This window comes from Diabrotica virgifera, chromosome 4 (genome assembly GCF_917563875.1).
Source record: "Diabrotica virgifera virgifera chromosome 4, PGI_DIABVI_V3a".
Classification (NCBI taxonomy): domain Eukaryota; kingdom Metazoa; phylum Arthropoda; class Insecta; order Coleoptera; family Chrysomelidae; genus Diabrotica; species Diabrotica virgifera.
Window position 1 is genome coordinate 34060303 of NC_065446.1, and position 24009 is coordinate 34084311.

General features: G+C 33.4%; 1 protein-coding gene across 1 annotated transcript in view; it reads left to right on the forward strand.

Annotated features, from left to right (window-relative positions):
• LOC126883492 (uncharacterized) overlaps positions 1–24009 on the forward strand; it is a 50594-nt gene that overhangs the window by 5763 nt on the left and 20822 nt on the right. Inside the window, 3 exon segments of the mRNA XM_050649086.1 lie at positions 6024–6168; positions 15976–16098; positions 19918–20097. Coding sequence (XP_050505043.1) covers positions 6024–6168; positions 15976–16098; positions 19918–20097 — 448 coding nt within the window.

Consider the following 24009-nt stretch of genomic DNA (forward strand, 5'->3'; position numbering starts at 1 on the left):
CTTCCTCAGGTCCATGACCTCCCTTGTCTTCTGTCCAAAGATGAAAATACCCCTTGCCGTTTGGCTGGTTTTTGTTAATAACGTACACTCCTAAGTTATAGAGCCATACCTACCTTAAATAAAAAGCAGTCTAGTAGAGATTTTAGGTAATGGAAGAGTTTTTTGCATGTCAGAAGTAATGTATAGGTATAACATCAGTTTTACCCAACTCCATATCTTTTTTTTTTGTTCTTCAAAGGCTTTCATAAATTTCTCAGAATGTCCATCTGTTGCTTTACCAGAGTCTCAGACTTTACGAGTATCCGATCGGGGAGTAAAAAATCCCAAGTTAAAATCTTTAACAAATATTCTCCTGTACATTGCTTCTGACACAACATTCTCCACTTTCCTCCTGACACAGCACTGACACAGTACGCTTCGTATAACTCGAACATCTTATTTATTGATAAGGTGGGTGATAAATACAGCCGAGAAGGGTTCTTATTACGAGCATAGTGGGACATTTCTGCTGAGAAAGACTTAATAATATTAATTATTGAACATATTATGTTCATGAACAATCATTTTGGTTTCTGCTGGTATTGCTTTTGGCTGATTGTGATGACGACCTCTTTCGTCCTTTTTTGCAGTTAATTTATCAGCTGTTATTTGATTTCGAATTATATCAAATTTTTTTAGACCAATATCAAGCATAGATAAAACTGCGTCTTTACAAACCTTCCAAGATTCTCCATCTATTTAAAAAAATATTCGTAAGAATTTGTGCGAACAGCATGTAAAGTGGGCCTCTTTACTCCAATAGGTTTCATCAAACTAAACAAGTACAGATTTTTGTCGTCATTTTGTAATACATAGTAGTGGTTAAATAGTAAGCTTCTATCTTCATCCGTAAAACGTGAATCAAATTTTAGTCGACATTTTTCTTTACACAACAGCTTACCTACACTTGACTTTTTAGCTGACTGCACCTGACCTTTATAGTTTATTTATGATTTTCCAGCAGCCTTGTTGTTCTTTTTTTTTCATTTCTCATCTCTCACAACAAAATAATTGCACCGAAAACAAACACAACGGCATGTAATAACACCTGATAAACAATTAATGTTTGATTTACCGCGCAAAAATAGGCAGATTTTCTTCTGCATACTCTGCAAAAAGGTGTTAACTGCTCTGTTGACACCTTCTTGCAGATACGTCGAGAGTTATCACCTTTATGCACTTCAGGTCCTTTGATAATGGGATATTAACTCCTTTTTTATATACATTTTTAGGGCTATTAATGCCATCTTTTAACAAAAGGCTTTACTACTTAATAGAAATGGATGTTAACACCTATTTGCATTTGATAAGATCAAATTTACAAAAATGTAAGTTAACACCTTCTTGCATTAATAGCTTCAATTATTGCTATATCTCGTTTATTATTAACTTTACGTCATAAATGTGCATAAACAAAAATAAAGAGAATTAATATTTAATACAATTTTGATAACCTCCATTTTTTGCTAATATAAATATTTCTTTCTACTTATGACTTGCTGCTGATCACATCAGAGTCATAAGCGTAGGACCTTAAATTTTTTATTGTAGCATAAAAATTAAAGAAATAAAAATTGTATAAAATATATAATTTTCTCTATGTACACATTTATTTAGTAAAGGTAATAATAAAGAGATAGTTCAATAATCATAGTTAGTCATTATTTTGCCAAAAAGAAGCAATTGCAGGACATCGCAGCTGCTTCAATTTAAGTTACCATTTTGTTGAAAATGGTCGGAATATTGAATAAAAACAACTCATATAAAAAAATCCCTGTAAACTCTTACGCTAGTGCTTTTACCGTATACGTATGACCTCAAATATTGAGTTTAGCAAAAAAATAAAGGAGATTAATATTGTATAAAATAGAATTCTCTTCAGTTTTGTTTTGCTTCGTCGCTATAACATAACTCGGAAAATATTGACCGCACGAAAAAAATTGTAAAAAATTAAATGTAGGAAATCACATTGATGGAGGAGATATTGAGCAAAAACCGTTCTTCTTTAAATTCAAGATGGCGGCTAACGTGACGGCGGAATCCAGAGGCGATTTTAAATTTACACTACCATTGACCCCCTAAAGATTAGAAGAATAAAATTTGGGCAGCTCTGCATTTAATATTGGGTCTCTTTTCGTCTAATCCGACTGGACTAATAATGTTATTTTATTTAAACCATTGACAAGTTCTACTAAAAAGTCGTAATGGTAAAATAAAGCGAAGTTAAATTTGTTGATATAGTGCGGCCGATATGTGAAACAATTGCACATTTAATGATACAAGCATATAATTTGGACCACATATACTACACATATAAAGGTTCAAATTTAGATATGAGGCCATCTCAGATTTTGCCTTTTACAAAATTGGCGGGCATTCAAAATGGCGACTATACATATGTGTTTAATAGTACCATAACTCTTGAACGAAAAGTTCGATTTCAACCAAATTTGGTACATAGGTTCTTTTTTTGCTTTACAAGATGGATGTGGTGAACCACAAGAATCGGTTTACCAGAAGTTGTGTTTTTAGTGGTTGTTTATGTAAAAATATGTGTTTTTTTTTCAATTTTTTCCCTCTGTATATAATAATTTTTCAAAAAGGTAATACCGCAATTGAAAACAGCGTAAAAATATTTTGTAGAAAATATTTTGAACTTTTCAGTTATTTTAATTACCATTTAATAAATGCATAACGTATCTTCACATGTACCTATGTGTGGCAGATTCGTGCAAATATTATAAGAATTATTGTGAATTTAATGGTAGAATCATATAATTTGGACCACATATACTACACACATCAAGGTTCAAATTTAGATATAAGGCCATCTCAGATTTTACCTTTTACAAAAATGGCGGGCATTCAAAATGGCGACTATACATATGTGACTAATAGCACTATAACTTTTGAACGAAAAGTCTGATTTCAACCAAATTTGGTATATAGGTTATTTTTTTGATGTGTAAGACCAAGGTCTTGAACCGAAAGAATCGATTTACCAGAAGTTGTGTTTTTCCTAATTTTTATGTAAAAACATGTTGTTTTTTACCAATTCTTTCACCCTGTATATATTAATTTCAAAAAAGTAATACCGGCGTTGAAAAGAGCGTAAAAATATTTTTTAGCAAATATTTTGAACTCTTTAGTTACCTTAATTACCAATTAGTAAATGAATAACGTATCTTCACATGTACCTATGAACCTATGTGCGGCAGATTCGTGCAAATAATATAAGAATTATTGTGCACTTAATGGTAAAAGCATATAATTTGGACCACACACATTACACATACAAAGATTCAAATTTAGATATGAGGCCATCTGAGATTTTGTCTTTTAGAAAAATGGCGGGCATTCAAATTGAATCTGCCGCACATAGCTACATGTGAAGATACGTTATGCATTTATTAAATGGTAATTAATTTAACTAAAAAGTTCAAAATCTTTCCTACAAAATATTTTTACACTCTTTTCAATGGCAGTATTACCCTTTTAAAAAATTAATATATACAGGGCGGAAGAATTAAAAAAAAAACAACATATTTTTACATAAAAAAACAGTAAAAACACAACTTCTGGTAAACCGATTCTTTCAGTTCAAGACCTGGATCTTATTCATTAAAAAAAGAACCTTGGTGCCAAATTTGGCTGAAATCGGATCTTTCGTTCAAAAGTTATCGTGCTATTAGTCACATATGTACAGCCGCCATTTTGAATGCTCGCCATTTTTGTAAAAGGCAAAATCTGAGATGGCCTCATATCTAAATATGAACTTTTGTGTGTGTAGTATATGCGGTCCAAATTATATGCTTCTACCATTAAATTCACAATAATTCTTATAATATTTGCACGAATCTACCACACATAGGTTATGCATTTATTAAATGGTAATTAACATAACTAAAAAGTTCAAAATATTTTCTAAAACTTATTCTTACGCTCTTTTCAATGGTGGTATTACCTTTTTGAAAAATTAATATATACAGAGGGAAAAAATTGAAAAAAAAATATATATTTTTACATAAACAACCAGTAAAAACACAACTTCTGGTAAACCGATTCTTGTAGTTCACCACATCCATCTTGTAAAGCAAAAAAGAACCTATGTACCAAATTTGGTTGAAATCGAACTTTTCGTTCAAGAGTTATGGTACTATTAAACACATATGTATAGTCGCAATTTTGAATGCCCGCCATTTTTGTAAAAGGCAAAATCTGAGATGGCCTCGTATCTAAATTTGTACCTTTATATGTGCAGTATATGCGGACCAAATTGTATGCTTGTATCATTAAATTCACAATAATTCTTATAATATTTGCACGAATCTACCACACATAGGTATGTACATGTGAAGATACGTTATGCATTTATTAAATGGTAATTAACATAACTAAAAATTTCAAAATATTTTCTAAAACATATTCTCACGCTCTTTTCAATGGTGGTATTACCATTTTGAAAAATTAATAAATACAGGGTGAAAAAATTGAAAATAAATTATTTACATAATATAAAATAGTTTTACATAAAAAACCAGATAAAACATAACTTCTGGTAAACCGATTCTTCCAGTTCACGATATCGATCTTGTAAATCATAAAAAGAACCTATTTAGCAAATTTGGTTGAGATCGGACTTTTCATTCAAAAGATATCGTGCTATTAGTCACATAATATGTATAGTCGCCCATTTTGAATGACCGCTATTTTTGTAAAAGGCAAAATCTGAGATGGCCTCATATCTAAATTTGTACCTTTATATGTGCAGTATATGTGGACCAAATTATATGCTTGTATCATTAAATGTGCAATTCTTATAATATTTGCACGAATCTGCCGCACTAATAATAAAATATTATACAGTGTTGTTCTGAAGCTATTTTCTTGTGTCATTTTTGCAATGAACTAGTTTTGATGGGAAATAAGCCACAATTTTACTAAAAAAATTATTTTATTTACGTTTCGACGTCCAAATCGGGTGTGGTTGTCAAAATACAAAAAATATTGATTTGTAACAATATTTTTTGTATTTTGACAACGACATCCGATTTGGGCGTCGAAACGTTGTATTGTTTTCAGTTTCTCGGATAGTCCTTTTATATATGATATTGATATTTTCCTCGTATTATTTCTTGTGAATGTTGTAGTATCCCGTTCTAAGTTGTTCTGTTCTATTCGACCCAATCTTGACAATTCCTTATTAATATGTAATAATAATATTTGTTTGTCTTTTCTTAGCGTCTGGAGAATAGTTATGTTAATTGTGTTAGCTGGTGTAAAACTCCTTACTTGGGACTGCATAGCTACACTGATGAAGTATAAGATGCAGAAATAGCTATCTGTAGATGGTGGTCCAACTCTGAATCAACCTTACTTGGTGTCAAACTCGATTAACTTCTTCTTTTATTTAATTTTTACATATCAAACATGACAATTTTTATACATGACCATATATTGATCGTTACTTCATTGAGTAACTTAGGTCCATTTTCTGTTGGAATTTACCAGCTGAACAGACGGGGTCGTGAATTGTAAGTTTTTTGATTTCCCTCTTGTCTTCTTCGCTTCAGCATCCATCTGGCTTGCAAATTTTAGACGCTATGGAGGTGTTACCAAGAAAATGGACCAATAACTTTTCAATTTAAAAATCTTTTAGTAATATTTTAATATTTTTAAATAATAATAATAATGCTATTAGGATTGTAAACTATTTCATCTTTCAATTGACAGATGACGCTAGTCACCTACTCCATTCACTTCAGTTGCGGTGTGGGGGATAAACTCTTGGTATTGATCACTTGAGGTATGGAGAAGCAGGCCTACGCTCTCTCCGATGAGACTCCAACAAGAGTCGAAAATCGTCGATTCAGAGGGCTGAACTGCTCTTCGTATTTTAAGTGAAAAATAAGATTGTTTTGCCTTGGCATTGCAACTGAATAAAAATGTAATTTTTATTTTATGACAATTTTTGTTTATTTCAGTTCGACTTGTCTTGTAAGAATACGAAACAAAACCTTGGGGCCATGTTTACACGTACTAACTACGTAACGCTGAAGTACGTGACCGATGCTTGGGGAACCGACTCCAATGGATTTAAATTGGTCATCACAGCTGTGAAAGATCCCAGTAAGTATTCTTATATATAATTTACACAGTTTCTTTTAATTTGATAGGAATATATTACTGCATTACTCGAGCTTGTGTCAATAGAGATTTTGACTTCGGAAAAAATCAAATAAGATAGAACTTTTATACATTTCAGAAAATTTTACACAAAAAACGTTAAAACCTTAAAACATTATATCTATAGCTTCTATAATTTTTTATTTATAACGCTAAAGTCACCCTTCTCACACACATTGGCGCACTGCTGTACACTAGCATTCGGCGAAGCGCATGGTGGAGTTATTTTAATATAATTCTTTAACTAATTGATCAAATAAAATTTTACAAATTGAAGATGAAAGAAGAACAATTAAGTTATATTACAGTTATAATAAAAAGAAATAAAATGTATGGGCATAAGTACGGTGTGGGCGGAAACTGAGACATACATGAATTTTGTATAAAAATAATTTAAAAATGTGAAACTAATACAATTTTTTTCTTATATAACTCTCAAATTTGCACAACTTACTTTTCAAACATCTTGCTTAATGGTGTTTCATTCAAAAAAATATCTACTTCTTCTTTCTCATAATCCTTAGTGCCCTTCAGGGCGTCGGATCAAAAAAAATCTTGCTTGAAAAAAATAAGTTTCAGTACTTACGGTTTTTTTATCCACTCCTCTAAAAGAAACCGGCTCACTGCTGAACTGGCCCGTAAGGTAACTTTTATTACTCACAATTATTTAAAATTGTTAGACGTAGCCCAATCCATGACTGAGCTGGCCACTCGTGAAAAACAAAATCCCACAACTCATCAGTACATTGAAATGCACATTGTAGATGACTAGGATGAGCTAATGATAGAAATAGATTCTGAATCTGAGGTCTCATCTTTTATCATACCACATCGATTATTTGCTGTTAAGAAGAAAATTTCCTTTTTTTATCCAAGAAATTTTGTGTTTTCTGTTGTTTTTGTATTTTTTATATACTAGTCCAGAAAGCCACTGCGCATCCGCCAGAAAAAATATTCTGATTCGGATTTTTTGCACAATCTTACTCAAAAAGGACTCCTTTTAACAAATTTACATGTTGCCAGGACCAGGACCAAAAGGTGGTCAAAAATTTTTTAAACGTTTTTTTTTTTGTTTTTTTCCTAAAATTATTTTTTTTGCATGGAAAGAAGTTTTTTTAGGTTTTTTGGATCATTCCAAACAGAAAAGGTTTTTAGTGAATTTTCTCTAAAAATGATAGTTTTTGACATATAAGCGATTAAAATTTGAAAAATTGCGAAATCGGCAATTTTTAACCCTCAAAAACTATGTGAAAAACTGAAAATTTGAATGTTGCCAAGGTAGGTAGATATTCGTTAAACATCGATTGATGAAATCCTGAAGAGTTTTTTGCAATACAATATTCAAAACTCCTTTGTTTTTTAATTGCTAATCAAGCGTGCGCGACACTATTTTCCACCGACAGTATGGTGCAAATGAAAGGAATAAATTCGCTATTTCGTAAACCGGCGACTTTAAGGAAAAATCCCGAAACAGGTCGATTTTTATTTTTTAAGTTATGATATTGTGGCATATATGGTATACTAGTGACGTTATCCGTCTGGGCGTGATGACGTAATCGATAATTTTTTTAAATGAGAATAGGGGTCGTGTGGTAGCTCATTTGAAAGGTTCTTCAATTCTCTATTCAGTATACAGGGTGTCCTTCTACTTCTTTTTTTGTCAAATAATTTAACTTAATAAAAATTTTTTGGACACCCTGTTTAAATAATTATATAAATGTTTATAGTACTGAATACATAATTGAAGAACCTTTCAAATGAGCTAGCACACGACCCCTATTTTCATTTAAAAAAATCATCGATTACGTCATCACGTACAGATGGATGACGTCACTAGTATACCATATATGCCACAATATCATAACTTAAAAATAAAAATCGACCTGTTTCGGTATTTTTCCTTAAGGGCGCTTTACAGCTTGCAATTCTACCTGCAAGACGCAAGAAAGTTGCCTAAAGGCATGCGCAGTATGTCGTCAGTTGATCATTGCATGCAACTTGTTGCAATTGCGCGATAATCGGTTTGGTGCCATTTTTTCTGCAAGTTTTCATGCAAGTCTAGGGGAACTTGATTTTTCCACAATATCAAATGTCATTGACGACACCGATTCACGAATACATGCCGATCAGCTGTTTTCTGTTTGTGAAATATATCAACGATGGAAATGAATGAATAATGAAATGGCACTTTCTGAGATTCTATAATTATTGTAAATTGTATATTAAGCTACGGAAGCTCTCTCTCCTCTAGCTAAGTACCCTAGGATAATAATTAATTTGTGTTTCGCAGAAATAGTACTTCGAAATATAGATTTCTTTGTAATTGTTCAATTTTTCCCAAGGGTTTATTAAAATGTACATTATTCCTAGAAAATTAGAGTCATTTTCATCATCTACTTGGATAAATTCTTCTGTTGGAGATACATTATTACCCCTCTTCTTGTTCAACTACACCATCTCCGATTTCGGCGTTCTAAATTAGTGACTACTAAAAGGCTTGCTGCAGCAATAATAATACTTAAAGTTGCTGCTACCGCCTTTTTCTTTTATATTTGGTTATATCTGATAGTCTTGGCATTTCGAAATTTACCAAAGTTAAATAAACAGCAATAAAGTAATTAAAAAAAAACAAAAGTTTATAAGTTAGGTTAAGGGTAAAACTTTCAAATTGCATGCAAGCCGGGTTACAAGCTGTAAAAGACCATGCAATAGACTTGCATGAAAGTCTTGCATGCAAGAAATTGCAGCAAGTTTTATTGCAAGCTGTAAAGCGGTCTTTAAAGTCGCCGGTTTACGAAATAACGAATTTATTCCTTTCATTTGCACCATATTGTCGGTGGAAAATAGTGTCGCGCACGCTTGATTAGCAATTAAAAAACAAAAAAGATTTGAATATTGTATTGCAAAAAACTCTTTGGGATTTAATCAATCGATGTTTAAAGAATATCTACCTACCTTGGCAACATTCAAATTTTCAGTTTTTCACATAGTTTTTGAGGGTTAAAAATGGCCGATTTCGCAATTTTTCAATTTTTAATCGCTTATATGCCAAAAACTATCATTTTTAGAGAAAAGTCACTAAAGACCTTTTCTGTTTGGAATGATCCAAAAAAATTAAAAAACTTTTTTCCATGCAAAAAAAAATTTTAGGAAAAAACAAAAAAAAACGTTTAAAAAATTTTTGACCATCTTTTGGTCCTGACAACATGAAAATTTGCTAAAAGGGAGTCCTTTTTGAGTAAGATTGTGCAAAAAATCCGAATCAGAATATTTTTCCTAGCGGATGCGCAATGGCTTTCTGGACTATACAAAGAATACTGTTGTTTCGCCTCATAATTTTGTATAAATAGAAGATCATGATTTTTAAAACCCTATTTTTCATCTTCAACAATATTCTTAAGTGCGTCATGGGGTTCATTCTCAGAAAATTCTCCATATCGAGAATATTCTCCGATTTTTCATTCTCTAGAATTTTCCAACACTACTCGTGCTTTTTGATTCCAATAGGAAATTAAAAATTAAAGTTTACCAAATCAATTTATTTAAAAAGAATCTCCAACAAGAATATAGAGACTTCCGTTAACGACCTTACTTTTTGAGACCCTCCGTGAGGCAATAAAAGTAGAATTTCTAGTTTGCAATTGAACGAACACGCAAGTCGAGAAGCATCATAATTGTGTTATGAATTCAGTTGGGAAAATGTTCCTTTCCTGAGACAAATTGCCAGCTACATTTCTTAACAAATTTTCTAGTTAATTTATTTTCGTTACTTCCTCCACCTTTAACTCGTACACTAATTGGATACCTGTGCGGTTTTTAGGAGGATAGTTTTTATTAATTAAGAGTAGAAAACAATTAGCTTGTTGAGATTTGTGCCATTGTACCGGGTGTCCCAATAAGAATGGCTCTCGGCTATATCTCAGGAACCGTTTATAGTAGAGCTTTGAAATAAAAAATTTTATAACAAAAGTTGCCTCAGGAAAAGCCTGAAAATTATTTTCATAATTGTGGGATCACCGCTAGAGGGCGTAATTGAATATCAAAAATTAAAAAATCTAAATTTTACAAAATTTTCCTAATGAAGGGGCACTAAAAATCCGATCGTCGTATTCTTCATAAAATTCTACGCATACTTGATTTGACAAGTTTAGGTCTACCTTTGGAAATAAGAGGTGGGGGTGAGTGGGAACCTTGTTATGAAAAACTGGCTGTGAGTCCGGTTCTGCTTAATCAAATTTTGCAAACTTGGTCTTGTTGAAGATAGATCTTTTTCATCAATGTAAAAGTTATGATTTCGAACCAACTTACTGAGTAATATGCCAGCTAGAAGGCGTTATTTATTTTTTTTCAGAAATCTAGTGTTCTTTGGAAAATATTAAATACAAACATGCATTTTTAATACCATATTACAAAATTAGACAAAATTAGCAACAGAATAGCGAAAACCGTATGTTAATACCTTTTTTCTATCTCGAGATATCTTACAAAACGTGTAAATTTAAAAACATAACTGTTACTGTCACCGGTAAACGAAATAATTCATTAAAAGTAGTGTGCTATGGAAACAACAAAGAAACATTTTCCAGCTCTCAACGTATATTAGGTCTTTTCAACGCTTCTCATTTGTTTCGAGCCTCGTTCATATCTCGTATATTAATATTATACACGGATTATACGGCATATGACAGAGGCTCGAAACAAATGAGAAGCGTTGAAAAGCCCTATTACAAAGAAATAAAAACAACTATTTAGTGATGACATAAACGTTCAAATTTTTGCCCATCATTTTCGTTGCAAACATTTACTCTTTCAAGAGTAGATTGAACAGCAGTCTCAATTTCTGCTCTCGATATACTTTGAATGGCGTTTAGTATTCTCTGGATAATGTATTCTAAAATAGTGTATGATGGGCAACAATTTGAATATTTAGGTCGTCACTAAGTAGTTCTTTTTGTTCTGTGTTATATTTAATTTTAATAGTATTGCTTCTCTTTATATTGTTGTTTTAATTAATTATATTTTTATACGTTGACATCTGGAAAATGTTATTTTGTTTTTTCCACAGCACACTACTTTTCATTAACTTAGTTTACCGGTGATAGTAACAGTTATGTATAAAATTTACACGTTTCTCGAGATATCTTGAGATAGAAAAAAGGTATCGACATGCGGTTTTCGCTATTCTATTGCTAATTTAATCTAATTTTATAAAGTATGATTAAAAATGCATACTTGTATTTAATATTTTCCAAAGAAAACTAGATTTCTGAAAACAATTAAATAACGCCTCCCAGCTGGCTTATTACTTATTAGGATGGTTCAAAATTATCACGCTTACATTGAAGAAAAATATCTGTCTTCAACAAGATCCAGTTTTCAAAATTTGATTTAGCAGAACCGGACTTACAGCCATTTTTTCATAACAAGGTTCCCACTCACCCCCACCTCTTATTTGCAAAGGTAGAGTTAAACTTGTTAAATCAAATATGCGCAGAATTTGATGAAGAATACAATAATCGGATTTCCAGTGCCCCTTTATTAGGAAAATTTTGTAAAATTTAGATTTTTTTTATTTTTGATATTCAATTACGCCCTCTAGCGGTGGACCCACAATTTTGAAAATAATTTCCAGGCTTTTGCTGAGGTAACTTTTGTTATAAAATTTTTTATTTCAAAGCTCTACTATAAACGGTTCCTGAGATATGGCCGAGAGCCATTCTTATTGGGACACCCGGTACACTGATATGAGCTCGTTAATATCTTCATTTATTTTTTTCAGTTTGTGTTAATTTTTCTATAGTTATAATGAGATATTTATACAGTATGGTGCAAATGAAAGGAATAAATTCGTTATTTCGTAAAACCGTAGTTTTAGGTTTTGTCTGATTGTTTCGTTTCGTATTTTGTCTGTCCTATTTCTGTTTGCTATTTTCCTCAGAAACCCCATTTCTATAGCTTTGACTCTGGATTTTTGTCTCCCCGTCAATGTCTATGTCTCGCTGCTCGCTGCTATACAGGATTGTTGGTGTAACTACTGATCTAACGACTGCCGTTTTTATTTTCTACGGTATCTCCTTTTTCCCCAAAAATGTTGTTTTCATAGTATTAAATAAGCTTCTCGTTCGTCCCATTCTCTCGCTTATTTCTATGTCTTGTTTACCATTTGATTTAATTATTACTCCTAGGTATTTAGAATATTGCACTTGCTCTAGTTGTTTCCCGTTTAATTATATTGCGTGTGTCTTCCTCGTATTTGAAATTACCATTGTTTTTGTTTTCTCTGTATTAATTTTTATATTTATGTTTGATAGTTCTTCTTCTAGGATTTCAAGATTTTTCTGTAAGTCGTCTCTGTTTTCTGCTATCAATGCCATGTCGTCTGAAAATAGTAGCTTCGATAGTTGAGTCTGTTTCATTTGCCAGTATCCTAATGTTAGTTTTCTAATTCTTCTGTTGGCTTTCTTTATTGATTCATCTAGTACCACTGAGAATAGCAGTGGACTCAATACGCATCCCTCTTTGACGCCTTGAATTGTAGTAAATTCTCTGGATTTCTCGTTATTGGTTCTCACTGTATTTATATTATTTTTGTACATATACTGTTTTACTTCTATTATGTGCCTGTCGACTCCCCTTTCTTTTAGTGTCTTCCATACGTCCTTTCTTCGGATTCTGTCAAACGCCTTTTCCAGGTCGATGAAGCACATATGCATCTCTCTATTCTTATTGATTACCTTTTCTTTTCACTTACTTGTCTTATTGTGAATATTAGGTCTTGCGTGCTTCTGTCCTTCCTGAATCCACACTGTGTATCTTCCATAGTTGTTTCTATTTGGGCTTTTATTCTTGTCTCTATTATTCTTGCGAATATCTTCCCAGGGATACTTGCTATGGTGATACATCAGTACTTATTACAGTTTCTTTTGTCTCCCTTTTTGTGGATTGGTAATATAATGCCTTTCTTCCAGTCCTTTGGTATTTCTGCTCTACTTATGATATCATTCATTAGTTCTTTCATGCTATCCATTCCCGCTATTCCCATGAATTTTATCATTTCCGGGGCGATATGATTCTTGCCTGGTGATTTGCCTAATTTTACTCTTTCTATTGCTTTCTCTAATTCCTCTCTTGTTATGGATTCCACTTGTTGTTCTTCATTAATTTCTTGTATCTCCACTATGTCGTCCATGTCTGCATGTGTTAGATCTTTGAAATGTTCTCTCCATCTTTACATTATTTGTTTTTCTTCTGTTAGTACGTTTTCATTCTTGTCTTTTATATTCGGAATCGTGTGCTCTTTCTTTTGTCTGAGTTGCTTTAATGCGCTGTAGAAGAGTTCTTGGTTTTCCTTATAATTTTTTGTCATTTTTTGTCCAAACCTCTCCCTTTCCTTTGACCTTTCCTTTTCTGCTTTCAGCGCTATTTTAACCCCTTTTCTTTTTTCTTTATATGCCTCGTAATCTTGCGGGTGCTTTGTGCTTAGGTATCTCTTCCATTTGTCTTTTGTGTTCTTTATTTTCTCTCGTATTTCATCCGCCCGCCATTGAGAATTATAATCTTAGAAAAAACCGCAAAATCACAAATCGTAGATAGGAAAGTCAAGTATTTTTTTTCAATACATGCCATTACTTAAAAAGGGTTCTTCAAGAATTTGAAACAAAACAAGCAATCAAGATAAACTGTGTTTTGTATTTTAGATTAAAATTACTTCGAAAATGTTAAAGGCGAAAGAGCCCTCAGATTGCTTCCACTTCAAAGAGACGAAACCTTCTCATTTCATTTTGTAAATATTATTGTTTGTCGTTTGTAATGCTCCTGGAGCGAGTTACAGGAATTGTTTTGCTTCTCGTTTATTACGGTTTTTAGGGCGCTTCGTTTCATTTCATATTGGAAGGCTGTTTAGCTCTATCCTTTATCAAAATGAAATTGCGATTATCTTTCACTATTCGTCCTTGTCAAAGTAAGTCTTTGAAAAGCCGTTTATGAAATAAAAAGTGGCACATTTTAATGGGACTAATTGCTTTTATCTTCGCCTATGTTTATATGGGATTAGCCACAGTTTGGTTGTATCGACAGTTACATATTTTTACCTAAAATAATTAAAGTTTCGATTTCCACTCCGGAAATCGTTGTCAAAAGATATTAAGAACAATAATTTGTTGACAAGGTGTGCAACCGCCAAATTGTTTATTGAGGTTGTGTCACATGCCTCTCAACAAGAAATTGTACTTTGCCTATGATGGTTGTAGGCAACAGCCAGCTATGGCTGCTAAAACTGAATTGTTTCCAAAACTGTCTGTAGTTTGTAGTTTTGCAGACATCAGCAAGGTTGTTTATGATATAACGGTAAACTTGTCACAGTAATGAAAAAACATAGACAGACATATTTGCAGCTCCCGGAATGAACCATGGCTGGTGAGAGAAATACTGTGTGCGTAAAGTTAAGGAGGTTCGTTCCGGGAACTGTACATAACGATGTGTTGATAAATAAGGGAACTTGAATAGATAGGGGAGTTAGTTGAGTTTGGGGTTTAGTACGGTTTAGAACAAAATAATGCAGGGTGTCCGGAAACTCTACCGACAAACGAAAACAGGAGATTCCTCAGATAATTTTAAAACAATTTAACCCAATATTAATCTAGTCCGAAAATGGAAAAAGGAGCTAGAGCTATTTGAGGATGGGGTCAAGTAATTAGTTTTTCTTAAATATCTCCAGAACGCTTTTATTTAGAAAACCGAAAATTGGTACACATATTTATTGCAACACTTATATTATCGCATAACTTTTTTGTTTTTATCTTTTAAGCAGATACACCGTTTTCTAGAAAAATCAATTTGAAAAGTTTTCGTTTTTTGAATATCAAAAAAAAATTAAAAAAAAAACTAATTAGACAAACAAAAATTGGTCCGTTTATTTATATTTCAGAGATGAATCTATAATTGAGAATTTCTAGTACTGGCCATATGCGTTCCTTTTGGGTAGGTCAACGGTTATTGTATTGCATAACTTTTTTATCTTTAATTTTTAAGAATTTTTGACACTAAATTATTAAATTATGAGGTAATCTAGTACTAAATGTTTACTCTTGCTTTAAGTCGGTAAAATACACCATTGAAAAAATTTTCAATTTTTTTCCAAACTCAGGAAACGAAAAATTTTTAAATCGATTTTTCTAGAAGGGTGTGTCCTATCAATTTAAAGCAAGAGTACATTTTAATAATAGAATACCTCACTATTTAATAATCCAGTATCAAGAATGCTTCAAAGTTAACGACAAAAAAGTTATGCTATAAAATAACCGTTGTCCCACCCAAAACGGACGCCCAAGACTGGTACTAGAAATTCACAATAGATGTAATCGATTTATCTCTTGAAGGTAAATATGTGTACAAATTTTCGTCTTTCTAACTATAAGCGTTCTTTAGGTATTTAAGAAAAACTAATTACAAGACGCCATCTTCAAAGAGCTCTAGCTCCCTTAGAGCATTTTCGGACTAGGTGAGTTTGTTTAAATTGTCTTAAAATTATTTAAGGAATCTCCTGTCTTCGTTTGTCGATAGAGTTTCTGGACACCCTGTATACCTAATCATCTGTCAACTGAATACACTTATATGGTAATTGTTAACTGAATAAACAATATTATTTGAGTATTTGAGTGTATTCCTGCTATCTAACTCCATACCAAGGGTAATACATTCTATATTTCTTTATATGTTGCCTTGTTGCCTAAACTTAATTTTTTTTTTCAGAGCACGCATGCACGGAATTCCGCTGTAACTTAAGAGAGTTTTGCATAGCAACTGAACTTGTATGTGACGGTATCAACCACTGTGCTGATGGTTCAGACGAGACGTCCACTAACCTTTGCCAAAGTAAGTCAATTTAAATTAAAAATATACAATTTACTATTCTAATTGGGAAATAAGCCACAATTTAAGTTGAGAAAAGATTTTATTGACGTTTCGACCTCCACTTCGGAGGTCGTTATCGGAATACAAAATATTAAAAAATTAAACAAAGTTTGTTCATCATCATCATCAATGGCGTTACAACTCTTCGTGAGTCTTTGCGCGTTTACTATTGCCTTCCATGTTTGTCGGTCCTGTGCCACTAATTCCCATTGTCTTACTCCCATTTTCTTCAGATCTTCTTTGACTGTATCTTTCTACCTTTTTCTAGGCCGTCCTAGAGACATTCTTCCATTTGGCCTTTCCCAGATCACATTGTTTATAAGGCGATTGTCGTTACTGCGTATCACACGCCCTGACCATCTGAGTCTATTGGCCTTTATATATCTGACTAGATTTTCTTTTCCGAATATGGACTCTAGCTCGTTATTGTATCTGCGCTTCCATTCGTTTGTCACGGTCTTTGAAAGGGCTATATATCATTCGAAGGATTTGACGTTCCCACACCAGAAATTTATTAACTTCTCTTTTTGTTAGCGTCCATCTTTCGCTTCCATATGCGAGTGCTGGTCGTATTATGGTCTTATATATCTGGATTTTTGCAATTCATGAGAGAAGTTTCGACTTCATTAGATGTTGCATTGCAAATAAAGATTTTTTTATAATGGCAGTTTCCTGCCATTATTCGCGTTTCAACTTCTCGCTCTATTTTGTTGTCATTTGTGATTGTTGTTCCTAGATATTTAAATTCTTTAACCACTTTGAACCACATATTTTCACATGAAACAAAAAACATAATACATACTTACAAGACATGGTTGCAACCGAAAAACAAGGTTTTACGAAAATCCGCTAACGGAATTATTCCACAGGATGTTTAAAAGTTAGGATAAAAAACCACCTTTCGATTAACCCCGTATAATAAGTCAAATATAATGGAACTTCAAGAAAGCTAACTGGTCTGCTTTCACCAGTAACCTTGACAAATGCCTAGGATGGATTCCACCAAAGAGCCAGAACTACGGGAGACTAACAGGAGCAATAATCACCTCAGCAAAAGCGACAATCCCTAGAGGATACCGCAAAGAATATATCCCTGGTTGGACAGAACAGAGCGAAAAACTGTATGAAGAATATTGCGAAGATGGAAAGCAGGAGATTGCAGACGAACTACTCCAAGCATTGATGCTGCCAGGCGTGAAAAATGGACCCAGACAGTAGAAAACCTAGACTTTCAGAAGTCAAGTCGACAAGCCTGGTCCCTACTACGGAAACTCGGAAGTAGCAACCCACCCGCTCGCCAAACCAACCTAGTAACTCCAGACCAAATAGCTACGCACATAGTGTCAACCTCTAGGGCACCTCAAAATCGTTTACATATAATTAAAGTAAAAAAAGACCTCAAAACCATAAAATCTAGTCTTGCACACTCAACAGAATATTCCAACCCATTTACGCATGAAGAAATATCGCAAGCCCTAAATGAAATGAAAACAGGAAAAGCGCCGGGTTTCGACGCCATTCACGTTGAGTTCCTCAAACATAGCGGCAGATTCACTAGGCAATGGCTCGCAAAATTCTTTTCTGACATCCTTCAAACGGGAAACGTCCCCCACCAACTCAAAAATGCAAAAATCGTCGCCATTTTAAAACCAGGGAAAAGTAATAATTCACCGAAAAACTACCGCCCCATCGCACTCTTAACTATGGTGTACAAATTGTTCGAAAGACTGTTGTATAATAGAATCAGCAAAACCATATTCTAACACTTACCAGTGGAACAGGCAGGATTTCGGCCAAACCGCAGCTGCACAGACCAGGTACTCGCACTGACCAATTATGTGGAATCAAACTTTCAAAAGCAATTAAAAACAAACGCTGTCTTCATCGATCTATCTGCTGCTTACGACACTTTGTGGCGACAAGGGGCAATATATAAATTAATGCGAATAATCCCATGCAGAAAGACCACTGAGGTTATTAACGCCATGCTATCCAACAGATGTTTTAAAGTTATACTGGGAGACAAGACTAGTACCCAAAGGAAAACTGAATAATGGATTTCCACAAGGATCCGTGCTGGCTCCCATGCTTTTCAGTTTCTACATAGCAGACATGCCAGAAACCACATCAAAAAAGTTTGGATACGCAGACGACTGGACGCTTGCCGCAAGTCATAAAGAATTCGAGGTCACTGAACGCAGTCTAACAAACGATTTAAATGCCCTAGGGAATTATTTCCGCAAATGGAAATTGCAACCCAATCCAACTAAGACAGTCCTGCTTCCATTTGAACAACAAGATGGCCAACTATCAACCTCAAATCCATTTTGAGGACAGACTCCTTAACTATAATAAACACCCAAAATACTTGGGTGTTACACTTGACAGAACGCTAAACTTTAAAGAGCATCTTACTAGGACTGCTGCAAAACTCCGAACTCGTAACAGCATCCTGCAAAAGCTCTGCGGCACTACATGGGGCTCCTCAGCACCCACACTTAGATCGACAGCATTAGGACTGGTGTACCCCGTAGCGGAACACTGTGCACCAGTATGGATAAACAGTCCACATACTCACCGTGTTGATGTCCAACTCAACCAAGCCATGCGAACTATATCGGGCACAATCAAGGCCACGCCCACTTACTGGTTACCAGCTTTGAGTCATATAGCTCCACCACCCATCCGCCGGGAACATGCCCTTGTCAGAGAATTTACAAAAATCAATACTGATCCTGAGCTCCGCTCCCATGTCGGAACTTCCGCCAGAGACATAAATAGGCTCCGTTCAAGACACCCGCCTCTAAAAACAGCAAAAAGGCTAGTAGATCAAAACTTTAATGTAACTGAACGGTGGAGAGAACAATGGGAGAATAACGCTGCACCAGCTAACTGGAACATGCCATGTATTACAAGCAAACCTTAGGGCTTCAACCAACCGAGACGAATTGGGACCACACTCAATAGAATAAGGACGAACTGTGGCAGATGTTCCGACTCACTTTTCAGATGGGAAAAAATACAATCACCAAATTGCGACTGCGGCGCCGAAAGGCAAACAGTAAAACACATGGTAGAGGAATGCCCGATTAGATCCTATAACGGCAACCCTTCGGATTTCCTGGTTGCTACAAAAGAGTCAATCGAATATATTTATAATCTAGATTAGCGGTTCTCAATCTGTGGTACATGTACCACTGGTGGTACATATCATTATTTGCGGTGGTACACAAAACACGCAAAAACTTAAAATAGTAGTACATAGTAAGTCTTGATTATACAATCTAAAAATATAGAAATATAATAAAAGAAACTTTATATGGTACATGACTCAAAAAGATTGAGAACCGCTGATCTAGATGTTTGTTTGTAGAATATTTTTGTATTTACTGTTGTTTGTAATTTATATATATGTATATATTATATGAACCTGTGATGTAGCCATACGCTAAATAAATAAATAAAAGTCAAATATAAAATTTTATTAAAAAACTCACTATACCGAATTAAAATTTATAAATCTTTACAGAGTGTGCTAAAATCGAAATAGGGCTAAAAATAAAAAACTGAAATACTTTGAATTTGACCAAAATTTTCTCCGTGGCCTTTTTTGCATCTGAGTGTATTTTGTCATTTATTGCCAAACTAAATTTGTTTTTATAATAAGAACAGGTTAAGAAGAATTGGAAGATTGTCTATCCTTTATTTTGAATTCATAGTAGATTTTACAGTATTTTTCATAAATACTCTAATCTAATAAATATTTCTTATTTGTTACAGATAGTGACTCGGGCACGATTTTGGGATTAGAAGTGACATGGTTCGTCGTAGTAGTTGTTAGCACTCTTTTAGTCCTTTTGGTGCTTATTGTCGCTGTTTCTGTCTGCATATGCAGGATGGGATGGCCGAACTCCTCCTCTGGGAATGGCACAGTGCAACAGCAGAACGCTTCCTATTCCCGTAAGTCTCTGAATTTCTCTTTCTTTAGGCGGTTATTAATGACTTCTATTTCAATTGTTATGTAAATATCTTAGTACCTATACATACATATACAGTATGTCCCTGTAAAGTTGTATCCATATGGAAAACTTTTTTATTATTAATTTTACGAAAAAAAGTTATTCTTCATATAAAGCTCTGCTTGGTCCAAAACCTAAAATTTCACCATAAAATATCAAATTTTTTGAATATTATACGAGGTATGTCAAATAGTTTGAATTTCACTCAAGAGTAAACTAACTTTATTTTTCACAATATTGAAAATTGCTATTATGAAAAGTTGTTTGGAATTAAAAACTATATTCTAGTATGAAATTACATCCTTCTAATTGAAAAAAAAAATTAAAAATTTTGGGTAACCAACATTATGTATTTCAGTTATTTCAATTCAGACAACTCTTTTATTATTAATTTTACGAAAAAAAGTGATTCTTAATAAAAAGTTCTGCCTGGTCTAAAACCTAAAATACAACCATCTTATGTCAAATTTTATCAATTTTATACGAGGTATGTCAAAAAATATGAATTTGGCTCAAGAGTAAAATACGTTTATTTTTCACAGTATCGAAAATTGTCATTATTAAAAGTTATTTAGAATTAAAAACTATGTTTCCGTATGTAATTACATTCTTTTAATTGAAATATTCTGAACTATAAAGGTACTTTACTTTTGATCTAACTTTATCTTTTTTGACATACCACGTATAAAATTGATAAAATTTGATATAAGATAGTTGTATTTTAGTTTTTAGGCCATCCAGAACTTTTATTAAGAATCACATTTTTTCGTAAAATAATAATAAAAGAGTTATCAGAATTGAAATAACTGAAAATAATGTTAGTTATCCATAATTTTTCAAAAAAAAATCAATTAGAAGGATGTAATTGCATATCAGAATATAGTTTTCAATTCCAAACAACTTTTCATAATAGCAATTTTCAATGCTTGCTTCTACTACTTGCTTCTACACAGCCATGATGTGAACAAGTCAAATTTAGCTCAATGGTACCTCGAGCGTGAAACATTGGATATTTTATACATCCATGTGTAAAGTCACATCAATTTTATATGTTCCTATGACGGATTAATTTTAAGGGTTTTTACCCTAATATTTTTATTTTGGTGGTTAGCATGTTTGATTTAAGAAACACTGATGATGATCAGTCAACCGATTGAAAACTAGTTCTGTTTGTTTTATGATGTATATCTGTATAGGAATTTGAACAAATATACCTTTTATAAACGATTTCATGGTTTTTTTAAAGCTACTTCTCTTGAGTGAAATTCAAACTTTTTGACATACCTCGTAAAATATTCAAAAAAATTGATATTTAATTCTTTGTTTTGGACCATGCAGAGCTTTTTATGAAGAATACCTTTTTTCCATAAAATTAATAATAAAAAATTTTTTCATATGGATACAACTTACAGGGACATACTGTATAATTCTTGTGGTGATTAATAGTAAAAGAGGTATCTGCTGAAATATGAATGTTATTCATTACCAATGGTACAAAAGAACTCAAATTTGTTAGGACAATTATTTTTATTACAATGAACTGAAGGGTAGTGGGGCATTATCAACATTTGTTATTTCATTTTATTATTTTATTATTTATTTTATTATGTACGGAGTATCAGCTGAGTTTAATGATACTGTGGTACGATTGAGGGTACTCCTTAATGTAGATATACGAAATGGTACTCCTTATTTGGTCAACAGACTTCCTCCATATATTTCAGTTAAAAATAGAGGCCAGTTACTTTTCGATTTTCAAGTGCATTGGTATTAGATTTAATCCTGATATTTCGTATTTGTGGGGTCAAAATAAACTCTACTCTAATATACGTAATAGGAAAACAAATAAATCACTAAAATCGCCTAAACCTTTAACCTCTATCTACACCTTTTGCATTCGATTCGGAGGAGCTTCAGGAAAATTGTTGAATACTTGGCATGAGGGCAGTGCCGGTTTATCCACTGGGCGCTTGGGGCGGGCGCCCAGGGGCCCGGGCCCCGGAGGGGCCCGTACCTTTTAGTTATAAAAAAATAAAATCGCTAAATAATCTACATATTTTCCGAAAATAATATCATACACAGATACGCTAATACACTGCAAGCGTCTATGCTCTCTTGTTACATCTCTTCACGTCTATACACAGTGGCGTAGCCTAGCCCCATGGGGGCCCGTGTCAATGGATATGGCGGGGCCTTTTTCCAAAAACTACAGGAAGTTGTCAGATTCGGCCATATCTCGAATTGTATCCAAAATAATCGCTTAAACGGAGTTTTTCAGTTTCTGAGACAATTGTTTCCCTAACTGCAGTACCTTCCAAGTAAACTAATAATTTCATTTTGAATTGTGGGGCTTAAATAGTAATTTATCTCACTTTTGGGCTTTAAAATAAGTTATTTTAAAATAGGATTATAATTTGTTATTAAACGAAAGACAAAAATATATATATTTAATTTAATTTATAGATAAAGAATAGATTATACTCGAAAATGCCAATACCCAAACAATAGGTACAAACCATTTTAAATATTCAAAAGTAAAGAGATTGCAAAAACTGCAATTTGGCATTATACAGTGGCCACACCCAGCCAACGGTAAATGGACAATTAGCTAAACAAAGAAACTGTGTTATAACAGCGAGCGGCGGCAGATAGATGTTATACCTACATAATACAATAAATATCATTTATAATATAATATATAGATAAATAATACATTACACTAAAATGCCAACACCGAAACAATACATACTACTGTTTCAAAACGACCTAATAGTGAAATTGTAGAATATTTTGTTCAATTTTTTTAAATGGATTTTTGTCAGACACGGAAGAACACACACTAATACACACTATTATAGAGATCATGATAAGGTGCAGACGAGTCAGGTGTTTTTCTCGGTCGATATTTTAAATAGTTAATGTATAGTCTGTGTTTACAGTATAGTTTTTCTTGTATAGTTTACAAGAATTATTATTAGGATTGATATAATAGGGCGTTAAGTCTTAATGCGAAAGTGACTAAATTAATTGCTAAACAAATTGAGAGGTAAGAAGTAATATTTTATTTTATTTTATTTTTAACACGTGGATACCCTTACTGATTTCTTTCTTTCTCCCCTTCCTTTTACCCTATCAGGGTGTCGGATTTGGGATCGGTATTTTAATTTCCATTGATTTGTATTGTGCAGTAGAAGTCTTTCATTGACCACACGTCTAAGAGTATTGAAATTGAAGTGCTACTTCTGGTCCGTTTTGTTCTATGGATGTGAAACTTGGACAACAAAAGTGAAGAATCTCAACCAATTAGAAGCGTTTGAGTTGTGGTGTTACCGTCGCATACTCAGAATCCCATGGACAGCACACATATCCAACGAACGTGTGCTGGAGACCATGCACAAAGAGCGAGAATTGATCAACGTCATAAAAATGAGAAAGGTTAATTACTTCGGTCATATAATATCGCTTACGCTGGTTGATCATTCAGGGCAAAATCGAACGAAAACGCTGGGTTGGAAGAAAACAATTGTCCTGGCTGCATAACATTAGACAATGGACAGGCCGAACGGTCGAGGAATTGTTTTATATAGTTGCCGACCGAGAAACATTTCATCAGCTTGTTAATCCGACGATAGCCAACGCTTGAAACCAAGCATGACACACAAAGAAGAAAAAGATTTTAATTTCCATTCACCCATATTTTCCATTCTTTCCTGTTTTCTGCCATTATTTTAAATTCCACGAGTGATTTTTCTTTAATTTTTTCCGCATCTGCTACTTGTTATATCCATTTTTATCTTGTTCTGCCTCTTTTTCTTTTTACGATGTTCTTTGCGTCGTAGACTTTTCTTGTAAT